Here is a 17,252-nt window from a genome sequence, read left to right as displayed (position 1 = left end):
TCACAGATCTGTACCTCTGAAACAAATAATACAATATATGTTAAAAAAAAAAAAAGAAGAAGAAGAAGATAGCAGGAGGGGAAGAATGAATGGGTGGAAATCGGAGGGGGAGTCGAACCATGAGAGATGATGGACTCTGAAAAACAAACTGAGGGTTCTAGAGGCGAGGGGGTTGGGGGAGATAGGTTAACCTTGTGATGGGTATTAAAGAGGGCACGTTCTGCATGGAGCACTGGGTGTTATACACAAATAATGTATCATGGAACACTACATCAAAAGCTAATGATGTAATGTATGGTGATTAACATAACAATAAAAAATTTTTTAAAAATCCAGGGGGAAAAGAAATCTACAAAAAAACCTTTTAAAACTAATAAGTGTGTTAGAAAGTTCATAAGATATAAGGTGTTGAGAGGCAATTCTGGGGTGCTTCAGTGGCTCAGTCAGAGGAGCATGAGACTCTTGATCTTGGGGTCATGAGTTCAAGCCCCACGTTGGGTATACAGATTACTTAAAAAAAAAAAAAAGAAAAGAAAGAGAGGCAATTCTGCTTGTATTTCTCACTTTTCTGTGCATCTTTCAGGCAGAGGCCCTTACAGTTTTTGATCTGGACTGTCTTTTCAAAGATCTCGTGCAGCTGGTGTTGTACAGGATTGCTGATGTCAGCAATGGGGATCCAGAGCTTTTAAAAGATCAGAAACATTAGACATTCATTTGGTTCAGCTCCAAGCAGCCACCACTCCGCTCAGAACAAAATGTAATATAAAGCCTTGTTTACTGGCATGTAGCTGCTCTTTCCCTTCTCATCCCTGCTCCCTCTCTTCCCATCCATTCCCTCTACCCAGATGCTTTAAAAAAAAAAAAAAAAAAAAAGACCAAGGTTTGGGCGAAGGTCCTCCTCTCTGCAAGAGGAATATATAAGTCTATATATGCTGAATATGCTAGGGAACCTCAAGAGTGAGAGACTGAAATTTTTATGGCCATCCTACCTGGACTCTTGTAAGGAGAGAGCACCCACATCAATTGATGGAGTCTGGACATGGTTCATCATGCAGGAAGGAAGCTAAAGTGACCTTATAGGAGGGGTGCTCTCAGTTGATTCAGCTACTACTCTTTCTACATCTGAATGTTATGTAGGAACTGATGGGTTGTATGCTGGTACTTCCCCATCCTACAAGCGTCAGAGGGCATCATCCCAATAAGAAAGAGCCTCACATAAAAATGTGCTAGTGGGACAAACTCTTCTACCATTTGCTACCAGTGGGTGGGTTAAGATTTAATGCAAATGCCTCACCCTCTCATGCCCAAAACCATTCACTATAGGGATGATGTGCAACTGGTGGTTAGCCAGTTAGAAGCCTCAACTTCAATGGCCTTGATGGGGAGTAACACATCCCTTCTAATAGAGAAGGCTGGTAAATCCCAATAAGAGTCGGGGGCTTGATAACAAAGTTTTTTGGAACTGTGAATCAAATAAACAGATTCACAGGGCTCAATGCTCCTGAAAGTCAAGGAAAAACTGCTGTCTCTGCTTCCCTCTCCCAAAATGGAAGCCTTATTCTGCTCTTTGGAAGCTGGGGATAGTACATGCTTCATTTGGGCATTCGACTTGGTCCTTTTTACTGGCTAACCCATAAACCGATATCATTTGAGTGTAGTGCGAAACAACAGACTTCACTGGAAGCTGCATAGCAGGCTGTGGCATGCTTGCTACCTTGGGGGCTCCATATCTCTAATAACCACTTTGAACCAAAAGTCTCTGTGACTGATGATTTTGTTAACGAGAGCTTCTGGGGAAGGGAGGCAGCCTCCATGTGGAAGTGCCTCTGGGGTTTTTGACTCAGTGCCTCCCTATCAGGGTTACCAGGTACACCCCTTCTGAAAAGCAGCTATTAGCTTGCTACAGAGCTGTGGTCAAAACTGAATGACTGACCCATGTAAGCCTTATAAATCTCTGGCCCAATATCCCATTTTTGGATGACTCAACTCAAACTCTATGACTGAAAATGTGAACAGGGCTCACAAAACCTTGCTACATTATCAAACGTAAATGATATGTTCAAGAACAGCCAGCCTGGCCCCACAGACATCCAGACTTCACAGAAAAAAAGAGGCAGCTATCTCTCTGAGGAAAGTTTTGCCATCCACTCAGTCATGTGAGCTATTTTACTGGCTCATTGGACCCTCAATTCACAGATTCCCCTAAATTCTGAGCCTGGTTTGGCTAAGCAAAAACTCAGTAGTTTTCACTGCACTGCAGCCACTGTCCAATCTCAGTGCCAGCACTGCAACACCAAAAATGGACATGGCACCCGCACCCAGAGGAGAGAACTCAAGGTCCTTCTCAGAGCTCTGGCTAATACTGCCTGATGAACCTTGCTTTGTGCTTACTGACTCTTGGGCTTTTTCCAGTGGCCTAGATATCTGGTTTGCCACTTTGAAAACTACAGATTGGCAGATTAAAGACACCCCTTTTTGAGGTCATGAACTGTGGAAACAAATTACAGCTGCTGACCTAACTTTCTGGGGCCCTCATGTAGATGCCCACAGAAAGGGCCCATTCTCTGATGAGACTGCTCAGAATCAAGCTGCTAATTGGGCCTACACTGCTCTGGTTGCTACTATCCTCCTGCCTGCAGCCATCATCATACCAGACATGACAACACATCCACCATCACAAAAAAGGCAGAGAGGGAAGGGCTCTGTTTCTGTGGAGGCTGCCTCTGCATTCCAGACCTGTGACTCCTGCCCAAAGTTGGCCTGGCTGTCTCCTGGCGGACTGACATTTAACATCCTCACCCCACCCCCTCCCACACCTCAGCCTATTTCTTGATGATGCCTCATCACTGATGACACTTAATCAGGTTATGGTGCTGTTGTTTCAGCCCAAGCACCCAACCACAGTCACTCTGTTGTGATCCCTGAGACCACTATGTGTCACAGTGTTTGGTTTTCTGGACAATTTGCAACTTGACCATAATACACCATTTATCAAAAAAATTTATTCACAATGGGCTGACAAGGTATTCAATGGATCTTCTGTACTCCCTGCCATCTACAGGCATTTGATATTCTTAAGCACTGAAACAGCCTCCATAAAAATCAACATGAAAAGGTTTTTGACCACTTCCCTGATATCCTGGTCTGCATACCTTACTAAGGCAGTTGGTCACTAAATGTGGCTGTCCCTAGAAAAAGATCATTTCTTCTCTGCCACGTCCTGCATAATGATCAGGATGAAATCTTGGCAGTTTCTTAAAAAATTAAGCATATGCTTACCATAGAGCCCAGCAAATCTAACTTCTAAATATGTACCCTAGAGAAATAAAAACTTGTGTTCACACAAAAACCTGTAGATGAAAGTTTATAGTAAGCCTATACATACCTAAAACTAGAAACCCAAATGTCCTGCAATCGGTGAATGGGTAAAAATTATGGTATATTCATGTAATGAATATTATTTAGCAACAAAAGGGAACAAATTATTGCTAAATGAAACAACGTGGATGAATCTCGAAGGTATTTTGCTAAGAAAAAAAGGCACCCTCAAAGGTTTCATTCTGCATGTTTCCATTAATATGACATTCATGAAACAACAAAACTATAGTGATAAAGAACCAATATGGAGGTTGCCAGTGATTTGGGAGGAGTGTGTGGCTAAAGTGGAGTAGTATGAAGGAATTTTGGGGGATAGTAAAACTGTTGTGTACTTGACTAGCCCAGAGATTCATGAGTCCGTACATATATTAAAATTTGAAGAACTGTATGCCAAAAGAAAAGTCAATTTTACTGAATGTTAATTGAAAAAAATAAAATAAAAAGTGAGGAGGACTATAGTCTTCAAAAATGTCAATTTTTAAATTCTTTTTTTAAATTGAGATATAACTCTCATCATATAACATATATTAGTTTTCAGGTGTACAATATAATGATTCGCTATTTGTATATATTGTGAAATGATCACCATGGTAAGTCTCATTAACATCTGTTACCATAGACAAAAACAATTCTTTTCTTGTGATGAGAACTTTTAAGACCACTCTTTTAGAAACTTTCAAATATGCAATACAGTATTATTAAATATAGTCACCATGCTGTACATTACATTATAAATAATATAACTGGAAGTTTGCACCTTTTGACCACTTTTACCCATTTTACCCACTCCCCACCTCCTGTCTCTGGCAACCACCAATCTGTTCTCTGTTATCTATGAGCTTGGTTGTTGGGGGGGGGATTGATAAAATGTCAAAAATATAAAAGAATTGGGGCGCCTGGGTGGCTCAGTCGTTAAGCGCCTGCCTTCGGCTCAGGTCATGATCCCAGGGTCCTGGGATCGAGTCCCACATCGGGTTCCCTCCTTGGCGGGAAGCCTGCTCTCCCTCTCCCACTCCTGCTGCTTGTGTTCCTGCTCTCGCTGTCTCTGTCTCTGTCAAATAAATAAATAAAATCTTTAAAAAATATATATATATAAAAGAATTAACCAAAATGTCAATTTTGTAAAAGACCAAGAAATGTCTGTGGAAATGTTCCTGATTAAAGATGACTAAAGAGACATGACAATTAAATGCAATATGACCCTAGATCAGATCTCATACTGGAAGCAGAAAAATATAGCTAGAATCCTTTATATTAATAGAACAAATATCACTGTAGTTGCAGGTCTAAGCTTACTCAAAACCTGGAAAAAATGATTGGTGAACTCAAGTTCCATTCCACTGACCCTTTCCTACATGAATTAATAGATTCAATTTAGTATTCATAGAGTGCCTGTTATATACAGGGCAACAGAAAGTCGTCTTTTCTCCAAGGGCTTCTCAAAGTCTTGAGTTTTTCTAATTCTACCTGCCAAACTATTTACTCACTCTTCTTTAATAGTTAGTTTGCTGCCATAGAAACATTAAAATGTTTGATGGCTTTTAGGAGTTAGTTGCTAGGTTTTTTTTAAAAGGTTGTTTGAGATTATTTTTCTAGTCCCCAAGAAAGTCACTCATTTTACAACACTGCACAATGTCCAGATTTATGGATATATTCTCAAGTCAGCTCATTATAGAGAGATAATTTGTGTTTTTCTCAAGTTGGCAAACTTTTCCTCCCAAGACATGTATAATGCTGTTACAAGTAACAGTAAATCCCAATGCTAACTGGCTCACTTAATAGAGATAATGTATAGACTCATTCATCATAGATTGATCAGCACTCCAGCTTTATTCTTCTGACTCTCTTGATTCTGCCTTTTTCCTGATAGTCAGTTTTGTCCTCAGGCTGCCTTCCTTCATAGTGGCAAATGTCTACCAACAGCAATCAGGGCTGTATGTTTCTTCAATCATATTCAAAGAAAGAGAAAACATTATCACTTAAATCAAAATATGAAACAGAAGTACCAAATGTCACTGACTGTATACCTTACATCACACACTTTCCCTGAATCAATCCCAGCCAAAGACTAGGTGCTACACATTATCAAAGAAGAACAGATGTTGGGGAGGACACTATACTGTCTACAATAATTGTTCTTTCTCTCTTAGTTATATATCTCTTTACTTAGTAATAATTAGCTACCATTTATTTGATACATACTGTAGGTTGCCTCTTCACATCCTTACAGCCAGATCAAACTCCAGGGAGCTAAGTTGTATATTCCAATTACCTCAGTTAATGACCTTTGTTGTAAACATGAGGGGGAAGAGGGATGACAGCAAACCATTTCACCAACCAATCAGGACACAACAGCAGCTTTGGCCACTGAAACAGCAAATCTAATGATTGTGCCCTCAGAAGTAAGGATCCTTGCTCTCTTCTCCGGTTTGGTGTCTTCCCCCATCTCTGTCCCGACTGCCTGAGAGAGGCCGTCTCTTTTGCTTCCTACCACATCAGCATGAGTTCAGAGTCCTCTCGAGCAGAGCACCCTGGGGGACCTCCTCACAGCCTCTAGAGCAAGAAATGCTTGTTTCAGGGGAAGCGCCATCCTTGGCTCCATCAGCTTCCTAGGGAGCTCACACGGCACCCTGCTGGACAACATCTGCCTAAGAAACCCCTCGAAATCAGCTGTCTGTCTGACAGGCACTCTGAGGATTCCCCTAAAGAGCAAGGTAGCTGGCCTTTCGGGGGTGCCTACCCCCCAATACAGTACTCCCATCATTTTTACAGGATTTTAAGATATGGAAAACGAGGCCCTGAGGGTTAATTTCCCCAATTCCCATAGCTAATAAATGGCAGTGGCAGGATTCAAACCTATCAGGGTTTGTGTCACTCAACACCAGGGTTTGACCCACCTCAAACCAGGGTTTGAACGTGCGAAAACCTCCCACTCTCCAGGTTAGGCAGCAGCCACAAGGCGGGAGTGGAGGGTGAGCTGGCAGCCGGCGGGGCGGGGCGCGTGCGGGGACCCGCCTCCTGGAGCAGAAGCGGAAGCGGAAGCGTCACCGGGCTGTAGCTATGGAGACGCGGGGGGGCTGGGGCCCCCCCGCCCCCCGAAGAAGCGCGACCTTTAACCTGCAGCCGAGGGTACGTCAGAGGCGGCCGCAGACGGAAGTGCAGAGGCGGCGGCGGCGGCTGGGCTGAGGGGTTCCCGGGCTGTGGGGCTTCGTGGCCACTGCGGGCCGGCTGCCATGGAGGTAACGCTGCCGGGGCGGCCGGACTAGGACCCGGGCCCACCACCTCCCTGCCGGGCCTTCCCGCGCCGCGGTTTGGGATACGAGGATGGGCGCCGTGTGAGGGCTTTGCAGCCTCCCTTCCGCGCCCCGCAGCCCCGCAGCCCCGCGCTGTCCTGGTCTCTCCCTTGCCCCAGACTCAGCCCCTCGCGGTTATCTGGCCCCTTTACAGCCAGACAGTATACGATTTGTCACAGCGACAGATCCCCTCCTTCCCCAATTCTTTCTCACGTAGGAGTTTCCTACGCTTGATTCCACGGAAGGGCTTTTACCTATAAAGGTTCCAGCGTTCCGTCTGGGATTAGGAAAAGAGTTCGGACACCTGGGTTTGATTTTGTTTTGCAGGATCCTGTTCAAGATGGGATGGCTTCTCCAGCCACCCCTGGGACCGGGAAATCTAAGGTGAAGAGAATACAGTACTTGACTAGCGGGTTCACTTAAGAGTGGAAGGGTGATGAATGGAGAACTTTGGCATGGGTCGGTGGGGTGGCCTGTTTAAAAGAAACTCTTCTCCAAGGGATCTCAATTTTAGTTCCCACAGTAACCAATCTGTTATTTATTCTTTTTGAAGTTTCCTGCTATGAGAAGAGTTGACTTTTTGTTTACTTCCTGCTTCTGGTTAATGCTGCTGAGAGATTCTGCAATTTTTCAAACATTAAACAAAGCAATCTAATTTACGAGGATTTATATAGTGTAGTGGAAGGAGCAGTGACATAAGTAGACCTCTCCTATGATGTAAAAAAAGAGAGTTGAATTAGGTAATATTTATGGTCCCATACAACATTTAATATTCAATGATTCTAAAAAGATGGTGGTTTATTGCTTGCATACTAAGTTTTTGGCACTTACCTGAACACTCAGTTACTTCATTTAAGCCTCATGATAAGCTTAAATGGTAAAATAGGTACTATTATCCAGATTTTAAAGATGAGAAAACTGAGCCCCAAGGGTTAAGTAATTTCCCTGATTTCTTAAAAAGACTTAATGCACCCTGATTCGTCTTGTTTCTGTAATTATGCTTACATGTTTTCATGTAGCCAAAGACTTATTTCAGCCTTGAATAGAATAATTTTACAGCTCCAAGGAACTTTAAGTAGAATTAGTCCCAGTCCCCTAATTTTACAATTAAATCAAAACGCAGAAAGTGTCTTAACCTAAACAAGAATATATGTACATAAGAGGTTATGTGCTGTTGTTTTACATTTCATAGTAATTGCTCACCTAGTAATTATTAAGTTGAAGTTGCATTTGCTACTTTTTAAAAATGTGGTTTGGTTGACATAAAGATTTATTCAGTAGGATGTTTTTAAGAGGACATTATGGTTTTGTGTGCGTGTGGTATAATAGAAACATGAGTTATAACAAACTGGTAACATCATTACATCTTTCAGCTGGAAACATTGCCCAAGGAAGATCTTATCAAGTTTGCCAAGAAACAGATGATGCTAATACAGAAAGCTAAATCCCGATGTACAGGTATTGTGTTGAAAATATTCATCTTCACCACAATCTCATTGAAACATGGTTAAAAATAGTAGGTTTTTAATAGTATATTAGCTTATTTTGTTTACCAGTATATCCAATAAATCATAATAATTATAGTGAAATCTATTCCTATTTAACATTCTAACCATTTGCCTGTGGTTTTTTTTGTGTGTGTGTGTTTTTACCATTTCACATCACTAAACTGCAGTTATCTTTGAATTATTAAAATAAAGTCAGGGAAAAGGATCTTGAATTGTTAAAATTAAGCACTTTTTTTTTTTTACTTCATTTGGATTGTATATTGGTCTGAAAAAGCATTTTTTCTTCCTAGAGCAATCAGTTGAAATGTTAGAGACATAAGGTTGTGAGCCCAAAGGGTTTGTAAAAAGAGGCCTCAAGTAAAGTAATAAAAGATTTCCAGCCCTGGAATGTTGAAGTATATTTATTTGCTGAAGTTGATTGATTGCCTATTCACCTTTATATTCCAAAAGGATGTAGATATTAGTGTCCTTTTTAATATATGTGGTGAGGCCATGAATTTCCTGTGACTAACAAATGCTAACTGCCCAGCCTAAAAGCCGAGATTTATGTTCTACTAGAAAAGGTCAAATTGTGTTTAGGGAGATTGGATCAGCTTGTGATAAAGAGAGTAATGTATTTGGAAAGGTGTTCTAGGCTCCAGACCTAGACATGAGTTAATGAAATAGGTTAGCATTTATGCTTAACGTGAGGTTAGTTGTTGCTTTAAGATTATACAGTAAGAAGTTATTTACAGCTAAAATAATATGTCTGGGATTTGCTACAAAAGTATCAGGATGGGTAAGAAAAAAGGAAAAGGGAGAAGTGCCGGGATGAAACAAGAGTCCGTGTAATAATTGCTGAATTAAGGTGATGGGTGTATTAATCATACTGTTCTTTCTACTTTTCTTATTTGTCTGGAGTTTTCCATAAGAAAAAGGAAAATAAAAGGTAATACTGGGTAAAGTTAATACTTTCTCAAAATATCTGCTGCTTAAATGTATTCTAATTTGTAGTGGGTTTTTTTTTTTTTAAGAATGTACTTATCACTCTAGACAATAATTATTTTCTTCATTTCTGAACTGGAATTTTTTTAATAATTATTTAGAATTGGAGAAAGAAATTGAGGAATTGAAATCAAAACCTGTTGCTGGAGGAACTGATGATATTATTAAGGTAATGCAACAGTTGCAAATATTGCTTTAATTTTTATATATTTACTTAGAGGAAATGTCTAATGACAAATCAAATTTCCTTTAAAGCTGTCAGTCTGCCAGAGCCCTGTCTGGCTTTCTGTCCCTGTTTGTCCACTTCCTCCCTGCCCTTGGTTAAGTTTTTTACCTCTCTGGTTGCCTGTAAAAAGAGTTAAATGACCTCTCCATCCCTTTCTGTTCTAAAATGAGTGTTCCTCTCTCCCATCTTCATCCCACACACTCTGTAATTAGAAAACCCATGCTCAGGACTTTGATGATGATTTTTAGGCTGATAGATACATATAATCTGTTAATAGACATATATTCCTGGATGTGACTGCTGACATTTTGAGCTGTTTGGGGAAAGAAATATTCACCCATTTTTCTTGTCTTCATATTCATATTCAGACCAAATCCCTTTGCCTGGACAACCAGTGGCAGCCCTGTTTTTCAGGACTTTTAACTTTAGAGACTCTTCAGTTTTTCTGTTTCCTTTATCCTCTACGTGTGTCAGCCACCAGTGACTTCTAGTTCCTTCAGGATAACACTGTAGTTTATCAGTATGCTTTCTACATTTCCATGGCTGTATGGTAAATGCCTCGTGTCATACTTAACTTTTTTTGATACCTCCCTAACCAGGCTCTCCTCTCTTTTCAGTTTTACATGCTTTTACTAGATCATAGGGTACTGTTTTTATTTTGTTATTCCCTGTCAAAGAAGCTGAATTTGTTATTCTTATTTACATGCCCTTAATGCTAACTAAATGCCTCCCCCACCCCCAGTTTGGCCTAATCTTCTTTAGAGTTTCTTTTACTTCTCAAAGCTCTGCAGTAATCTTTTTCCTTTTCTGTATTTATAATTTGAGTCTTGATATCTGTTCTTTGATTATAAGTTTATAAATTATCTTATTTTCTTACTAGGGGGCTCCCAACTTGTGAGCAGTGTACAATTGAAAGACTCCCAGAGAGTAACTGTAAGAGAGCTTTAAATCCCCATGCATATCTCACACGATTGCTTTGTTCTTTATTTAGCTAAGACAGTATATAAAGCATGCATAGTGTGCACAAATACCATTTGGATTCACAGTATACTGAGTTACTTAAGTATTAGTGAATTCATAGTAGTTTTCTTTGCTTATTTGGTCATTTTGTATTTTATTAATCAGTGATAGCTGAAGTAAAACTACTTGATATTTACCTAAGAGTATTGACTCTAGAGCCAGACACCCTGATTCAGATCTTTGGATCCCTGCTCTGCCATGTATTACCTACATGGCCATATCTAAGTTTCTTTCCTTTCAGTTCCTTCACCTGTAGACTAGAGAAAATAATAATAATAATACCTACTGTTCATAGAGGTGTTGTATTTTGAGTTAATACATGCTTAGAACTTAAAATTGCATTGGTCACATAAGTTCTCAATAATTTATTGTAGGGATGCCTGGGTGGCTCATTTGGTTAAGTGTCTGCCTTTGGCTTGGGTCATGATCCCAGGGTGCTGGGATCGAGTCCTGCATCGGGCTCCCTGCTCGGGGGAGCCTGCTTCTCCCTCTCCCCGCTTCCCCCATTTGCACTCCCCCCCTTTGCTGGTACTATCTCTCGCTATCTCTCTCTCTCAAATAAATAAAATCTTTTAAAAAAATAAAATAAAAAATTCATTGTAATATATGTTATTGGCATATTTTATTTGTGGGGGTATTTAATACATACACACTAAAAAGGGGTTTTTGTATCATTTAGTATCAGTTAACTGTTAGCCCTTGAAATACTTGTTATACAGTTGCAATCCAGAATATCTAAATATCTGCCCCTTATTTCCTCCTTATTCCCGAGTAGTGTATTCTCCCTTTCTGTCAAAACTGCTAAAGAGGAGATTAGAAAATTTCTCTAAGTTAACGAGCTTTACTTTTCAGGTTAATTTCATATTAAAGCATGTTATCCTCACCGCTCAAGTTTCAGAAAGTAAGTTTGGTAAAATTCATGAGAACAAAACCTTTGGCTTCTAATTCTAATGAGAGAATTACTTTGGGGAGTGAAAGAGATATGTATCAGTTATTCTGCTGCTATAAGTAATTTTTCTATTTTAGAAAAATCCTATACTGCAATATAATACATTCTCTACACCTCTGGAAAACTTCTTGCTAAGTTTTATCTCTTCATTGGAAAAAGTACACTAGAAAAATGAGGCTCTGAATACAGAATTTTCTGTTTTTCCTATAATGTTAAAAATTTATGGCTTTTTATAAGTTTTAATTGTAATTAAAATTTCTGGAAATCATCTTATTTCTGGTAGTGATCTTCTAGTGCATTGGGATACATCTAAAATTTTATTCAAAGCTGACATGTTTGACTTCTATTTTAAATATAGGAATAATAATCCATATTTTCCATGTCAAAATTTGAAGTGTATGGTATTATAGTGAACTTATATGCTACTGCTAAATGCAAGGGGAAGGTGAAAACTGCATGTCAAGAGAATGGAATTTCTAGTACAGTCATTCTTGTTACTATCTCTTTGCTGGAATCAAATCTATGTTTGCTAAAAAATAACTGTCCATTCTGTGCCTCTAACCTTCAAGGTTTTTTACAGCTGTTTTCAGTTAATGGCCTCTATATATCTCCTAAATTTAATGAATGTATTTAGGCTTCCCCTGATATTTACCAGTCAGAAGTTTATATTGCAATACATTATGTATTGTGAAAAACTAATTTTAAAATTAAAACTGTTTTAACCAAAGTAATATATGCATATGATTTACCAATAATACTAATTATTAAAGAGCTTATTATAATACTAAATAACAGAATTATTTCTGTTTCTAAAAATATATGGTTATACTGCTATTCTTTGATTTATCCATTTAGACATTTAGCTCTTAACTTGCTGCTACAGCAGATGAAAATTTAGCTATCTTTCACAACAACTCTTACTTTCGGTCAAATAGATCAAATAACCTTTTCCATTTTTTCCTGGACCACCTCCTTCTAGAGCCTTCTGTCCTACACTGATTTGTTCTGGTCATTCTCTTGGTCTGCCACACAGTTTTCCTGGAATTGGCCTTGTGCTGTGATCCTGTGAATTTCTATACTGCTTTCCTATTATTGGCCCCTGTTTGCTAGGTGACATGTCATTGACTTTCTTGGTTAACCTCATCTTATATAGAGTATGTCTTTCTGTAGCATTCTAAGAAGGGATGTTTGGGAGGAAAAATGTTGTCATCCCGTATTTTAAAATGGTTTTATTCTACCCCTGTCTGAATAATAGCTATAACTTTATATAAAACTCTAAATTTTCTGCATCTGTTTTGTTTTTGTTAAAGTTTTTCTTTATTTCATGTAAGTTCAGAGGCAAGCAAATCTAGGGTGATAGTGGACTAATACTTATTTAGGATTTTAACATTTATTTAGATTTTAACCTTTAGGATTAACTTTATCTGGATTCGTGGTGAATTGGATTTATGATTTATGATTTTCCTGTTTGTAAAGTCCTCGGATATTTGTATCAAGTTATGCAAATTTTATAGAATAACTTGGGAATTGCTTCTTATTTTGTCTAAGTTCATATGTAATTGGGATAATCTGTTCTTTGAAAATTTGATGGAATTCACCTGTAAAACTCTTCCTTCTATTTTCTTTAGTAGACAGTTTTTAAGCAACTAGTTTCATTTTTAAGTAGTTATAGTATTAATTATGGTTTTTAATTTTTTCTTGAGTTAATGAAGCTATATTTTTCTAGCAATTTTTATTCCTTTCATTTCAGTTGTTAATGTTGTTGCCAAATAATTGTTCGTAATATTCTCTTTAACTCTTTAATCTCTGATTTATATGTAAATATGTTTCCTTTTTATTTTATTTTATGATTGTGACTTCTGTCTTCTCTTGGTCAGTCTTGCTAGAGGTTGTTTCATTAGCATTTTTTTTTTCAAATCAACTGACTCTTGTTGATTTAATTTCTGTTTCATTAACTTCCTATCCTGTTTAATTTCTGCAGAGAACAAACCTGTCTCTGAGAAAGAAGGGACATGAGTGATTTCTTGCCTATTATTCTAACCACTCCCTATTCAGGTTTTCAACCAATCCCCAATTTTTGAATCCCACACATTATACTTCCCTTAACAGTATCTGGGGCCTCTGATTTCTGAGCATTTAGTTTTCTAGAGTATTTGCCAGCTTCTCATATGTGTTTCCTTGTGAAGGTACTGTGAGTTATACTTTTCGTCTTTCTAATTTCTAATTCAGTTCCTCCTCCACTTTTTAGTTTTCAAAAAATATGGTGAAATTTCCCATATCCTCACTTCTTTTCTCCTTTTTTCTTTGTTCTTGTGTATAGACCTTTTTAAGTCTTTTATCCTTACTTCAGTGTGGTTTGGAAAAGGTGAAGAGAAATTTATGCATGTGGTCAATCCACCATGTTTAACCACAGGCAAACAAATCATCCTGTTCCAAAACAGGCATTGACTGAACGTCTGGATGCCATTCTTCTGGAAAAAGCAGAGACTGAGCAACAGTGTCTTTGTCTGAAGAAGGAAAATATTAAAATGAAGCAAGAGGTTGAGGTAAGACAACAGTTTAATGTTTGGTTTTTTATTTATTAACTAATATGGTCATGAATTTTAGAGCTAAGACCTTAACGAGCATCTGGTCTGATTATAATAATTTACAAGAAAACAAGTTGATATCTAAAAAGAAAAATCATTAAAAATCATCTGGATACATAGAATTGGAGCCAATGTTGTTGCATTGCTTAATCTTACTTATTGCTATAATGTCATTCTTTATTAAAAATTAATAAGGATTACATATTTTGTGAAACAGTACTTAAGTAAGTTGATTCTCACACATACTCTAAATATCATTATCTGTTCAGTTCTAGGATACTCAATTGCCTTTTGGGTCTGGGCTAATTTTCTCCAAAAGTCCCTTATTATTTTACTCAGGAGTTACTAATTAAAGTCTTGTGACTTAATGCAACTTACATAATTTATCACTTTTTAAAAGGAAATTAAACTCAGAGATTTATTTCTTAGTTATTATTTTATGTTTTCTTGTCTTTTTAGTTATTACTTTGAATAACATATTTAATACTGCTGATGTGCAGTATATTGTCATACTTAAGGTAGTCACAGCCTGTGCAGAATTCTTGGAATCTCAGTATCCTATTTCTCTATGTACATTTTTGCTCACTTCCTTTTCTAATTAGTCTGTGGCTAATATTTTTCCTGAAGGCAGCTGTTTCTTTTGTCTTAAATAATTTTTGTGTGCTTGTTTTTGTAATAGGATTCTGTAACTAAGATCAAAGATGTGAACAAGGAGTTTGAACAATCGCAAAGAAACTATGTGAAAGAAATTGAAAATCTGAAAAATGAATTAATGGCAGTACATTCCAAGCACAGTGAAGATAAAGCTAGCTTGCAAAAGGAACTGGAAGAAGTAACCAAAAAACAATTAGAACTTTCTGAACAACTTAAATTCCAGGGTGACTGTGAAGATAATGTTAAAAAACTACAAAAGGAGATTCAGAATATCAGGCCAGCCTTTGAGGAGCAAATTTTGTATCTGCAAAAACAACTAAGAGCTGCCACAAATGAAAAGGAGAAAGAAATTACTCATCTCCAAGAAGTCATTGAGGCTAATTCCCAGCATTACCAAAAAGATGTTATTAGTTTGCAAAAAGAGCTTTTGCAATTGAAAGCTACACACCAAGAGCAGATTAAAGAATTGATGTGCCAAATTGAAGCATCTGGTAAAGAACGTGAAGCAGAAGTAAATAATTTAAACCAGCTAAAGGAGAATTTAGTCAGACAAGGTGAGGCAAGTGAGAAGAACACTCAGGAGAAATATGAATGTGAATTAGAAAACTTAGAGAATGCACCAAATGCAAACCATGAAAATCAGATGTGTCCTTTGGTCTTAAAAGATGCTTTTGTAGAACGAGTAGTAAACGAAAAAGTCAAACATTTAGAAAATACCTTAAAAGAATTGGAGTCTCAACATAGTATCTTAAAAGATGAGGTAACTTACATGAATAATCTTAAATTAAAACTTGAAATTGATGCACAACATATAAAAGATGAGTTTTTTCATGAACGGGAAGACTTGGAGTTTAAAATTAATGAATTGTTGCTAGCTAAAGAAGAACAGGGTTGTGTAATTGAAAAATTAAAATCTGAGCTAGAAGATTCAAATAAACAATTTTGCTATACTGTAGAAAAACATAACAAAGAAGTACAGAGTCTTAAGGAACAACATCAAAAAGAAATATCAGAACTAAATGAGACATTTTTGTCAGGCTCAGAAAAAGAAAAATTAACATTAATGTTTGAAATACAGGGTCTTAAGGAGCAATGTGAAAACCTACAGCAAGAAAAGCAAGAAGCAATTTTAAATTATGAGAGTTTGCGAGAGATTATGGAAATCTTACAAACAGAACTGGGGGAATCTGCTGGGAAAATAAGTCAAGAGTTTGAATCAATGAAGCAACAGCAAGCATCTGATGTTAATGAACTTCAACAGAAGCTCAGAACTGCTTTTAATGAAAAAGATGCTCTTCTTGAAACTGTGAATCATCTCCAGAGAGAAAACGAAAAGTTATCCCAACAAGAATTAGTACCAGAACTTGAAAATACCATAAAAAGTCTTCAAGAAAAGAATGAATTATGTGTAGTTAGTCTCAGTCAGAGAGATACCATGTTACAAGAATTTGAAGCAAAGATAAATTCTCTTACTGAGGAAAAAAATATTTTCATAGGTAAAATAAAATCTTCTCATGAAGAGATGGATAATCTCCATAAAAAATGTGAAAGGGAAGAAAGATTGGTCATAGAACTTAGGGAAAAAGTGGAACAAACTAGCCAGTACAACAGTGAACTAGAACAAAAGGTAAATGAATTAACGGGAGAACTAGAAGAAACGTTAAAAGAAAAGGATCAAAATAACCAAAAACTAGAAAAGCTTATGATTCGATTAAAAATTCTTTCTGAAGACCAGGAAGCACTGTCATCTGAAGTGAAGTCTCCTTATGAGGAAAATAATAGATTAAGTTCAGAAAAGAACGAGTTAAATAGGGATTTGGAAGCTCTCCTGTCCCAAAAAGAAGGAGCTTTTATGCTTATGGAACACATTTCTGAATTAGAAAAGAAACTTCAGTTAGTGGTTGCAGAACGAGATAATTTAAGTACAGTGCTTGAAAATGAGCAGGTTCAGAAGTTATTTGTCAAAACTCAGTTGTATGGTTTTCTTAAGCAGATGGAGTCCAAAATTTCAGAAGAAAATGAAGAACAAGATGTTGTGAATGTCCTGCAAGCAATAGGTGAATCCTTAACTAAAATAAATGAGGAAAAACACAACATGATTTTTCACTATGATAAAAGGGCAGCAGAGTTAGAAAAAAAGATTGAGTGCCTTCAAGAAGAGAATACAGTTCAGTGTGAAGAACTTCGATCTTTACTAAGAGACCATGAACAAGAGAAAGTTCTCTTAAGGAAAGAGTTAGAAGAAACACTGTCACATAAAGAGGACTTGCAGTCTGATCTTCTAGAAATGAAGAATGCTAATGAAAAAACAAGACTTGAAAATCAGAATCTTTTAAGTCAAGTTGAAGAAGCCTCTCAAAAATTATGTAGCAAAAATGAAACCCATAATGTAAAAGAACAATGTTTTGTAAAGGAACATGAAAATCTGAGGCTATCACTAGAGCAAAAAGAAGCCGAATTACAGGATGTGAGAGCAGAGTTGTTATTATTAAAGGTACTCTTATTTCAATTCTATTAATTTAAATAAATTCTTAATTCTAGTCCTAGATTCAAGAAAATATATACATTAAATTTTTACACTTAGAAGTAAATTTTCATCATTTAAGCTCAAATGACAATTTTCTGAAAGTACAGTAAACATTTTCGTGTTGT

The 17,252-nt window shown here is 37.3% G+C and overlaps 1 protein-coding gene across 3 annotated transcripts in view; it reads left to right on the top strand.

The window, feature by feature from the left end:
* Positions 1 to 17,252, top strand: part of GCC2 (GRIP and coiled-coil domain containing 2) — a 287,662-nt gene that overhangs the window by 222,599 nt on the left and 47,811 nt on the right. The window contains exons 1-6 of one of the 3 annotated variants that reach the window (XM_081833302.1): positions 6,477 to 6,617; positions 6,999 to 7,055; positions 8,045 to 8,129; positions 9,265 to 9,332; positions 13,800 to 13,904; positions 14,626 to 17,094. In XM_081833302.1, coding sequence (XP_081689428.1) covers positions 6,612 to 6,617; positions 6,999 to 7,055; positions 8,045 to 8,129; positions 9,265 to 9,332; positions 13,800 to 13,904; positions 14,626 to 17,094 — 2,790 coding nt within the window. In that variant the 5' untranslated portion in view covers positions 6,477 to 6,611. Of the gene's footprint in view, positions 1 to 6,476; positions 6,618 to 6,998; positions 7,056 to 8,043; positions 8,130 to 9,264; positions 9,333 to 13,799; positions 13,905 to 14,625; positions 17,095 to 17,252 lie in introns of those variants that run through there. The other 2 variants (XM_006728935.3, XM_081833301.1) reach the window with 2 other exon arrangements.

The sequence above is a fragment of the Leptonychotes weddellii genome, chromosome 10 (assembly GCF_054177405.1).
Source record: "Leptonychotes weddellii isolate Sample4059 chromosome 10, ASM5417740v2, whole genome shotgun sequence".
NCBI lineage: Eukaryota > Metazoa > Chordata > Mammalia > Carnivora > Phocidae > Leptonychotes > Leptonychotes weddellii.
This window is presented reverse-complemented; position numbering and strand designations above follow the sequence as displayed.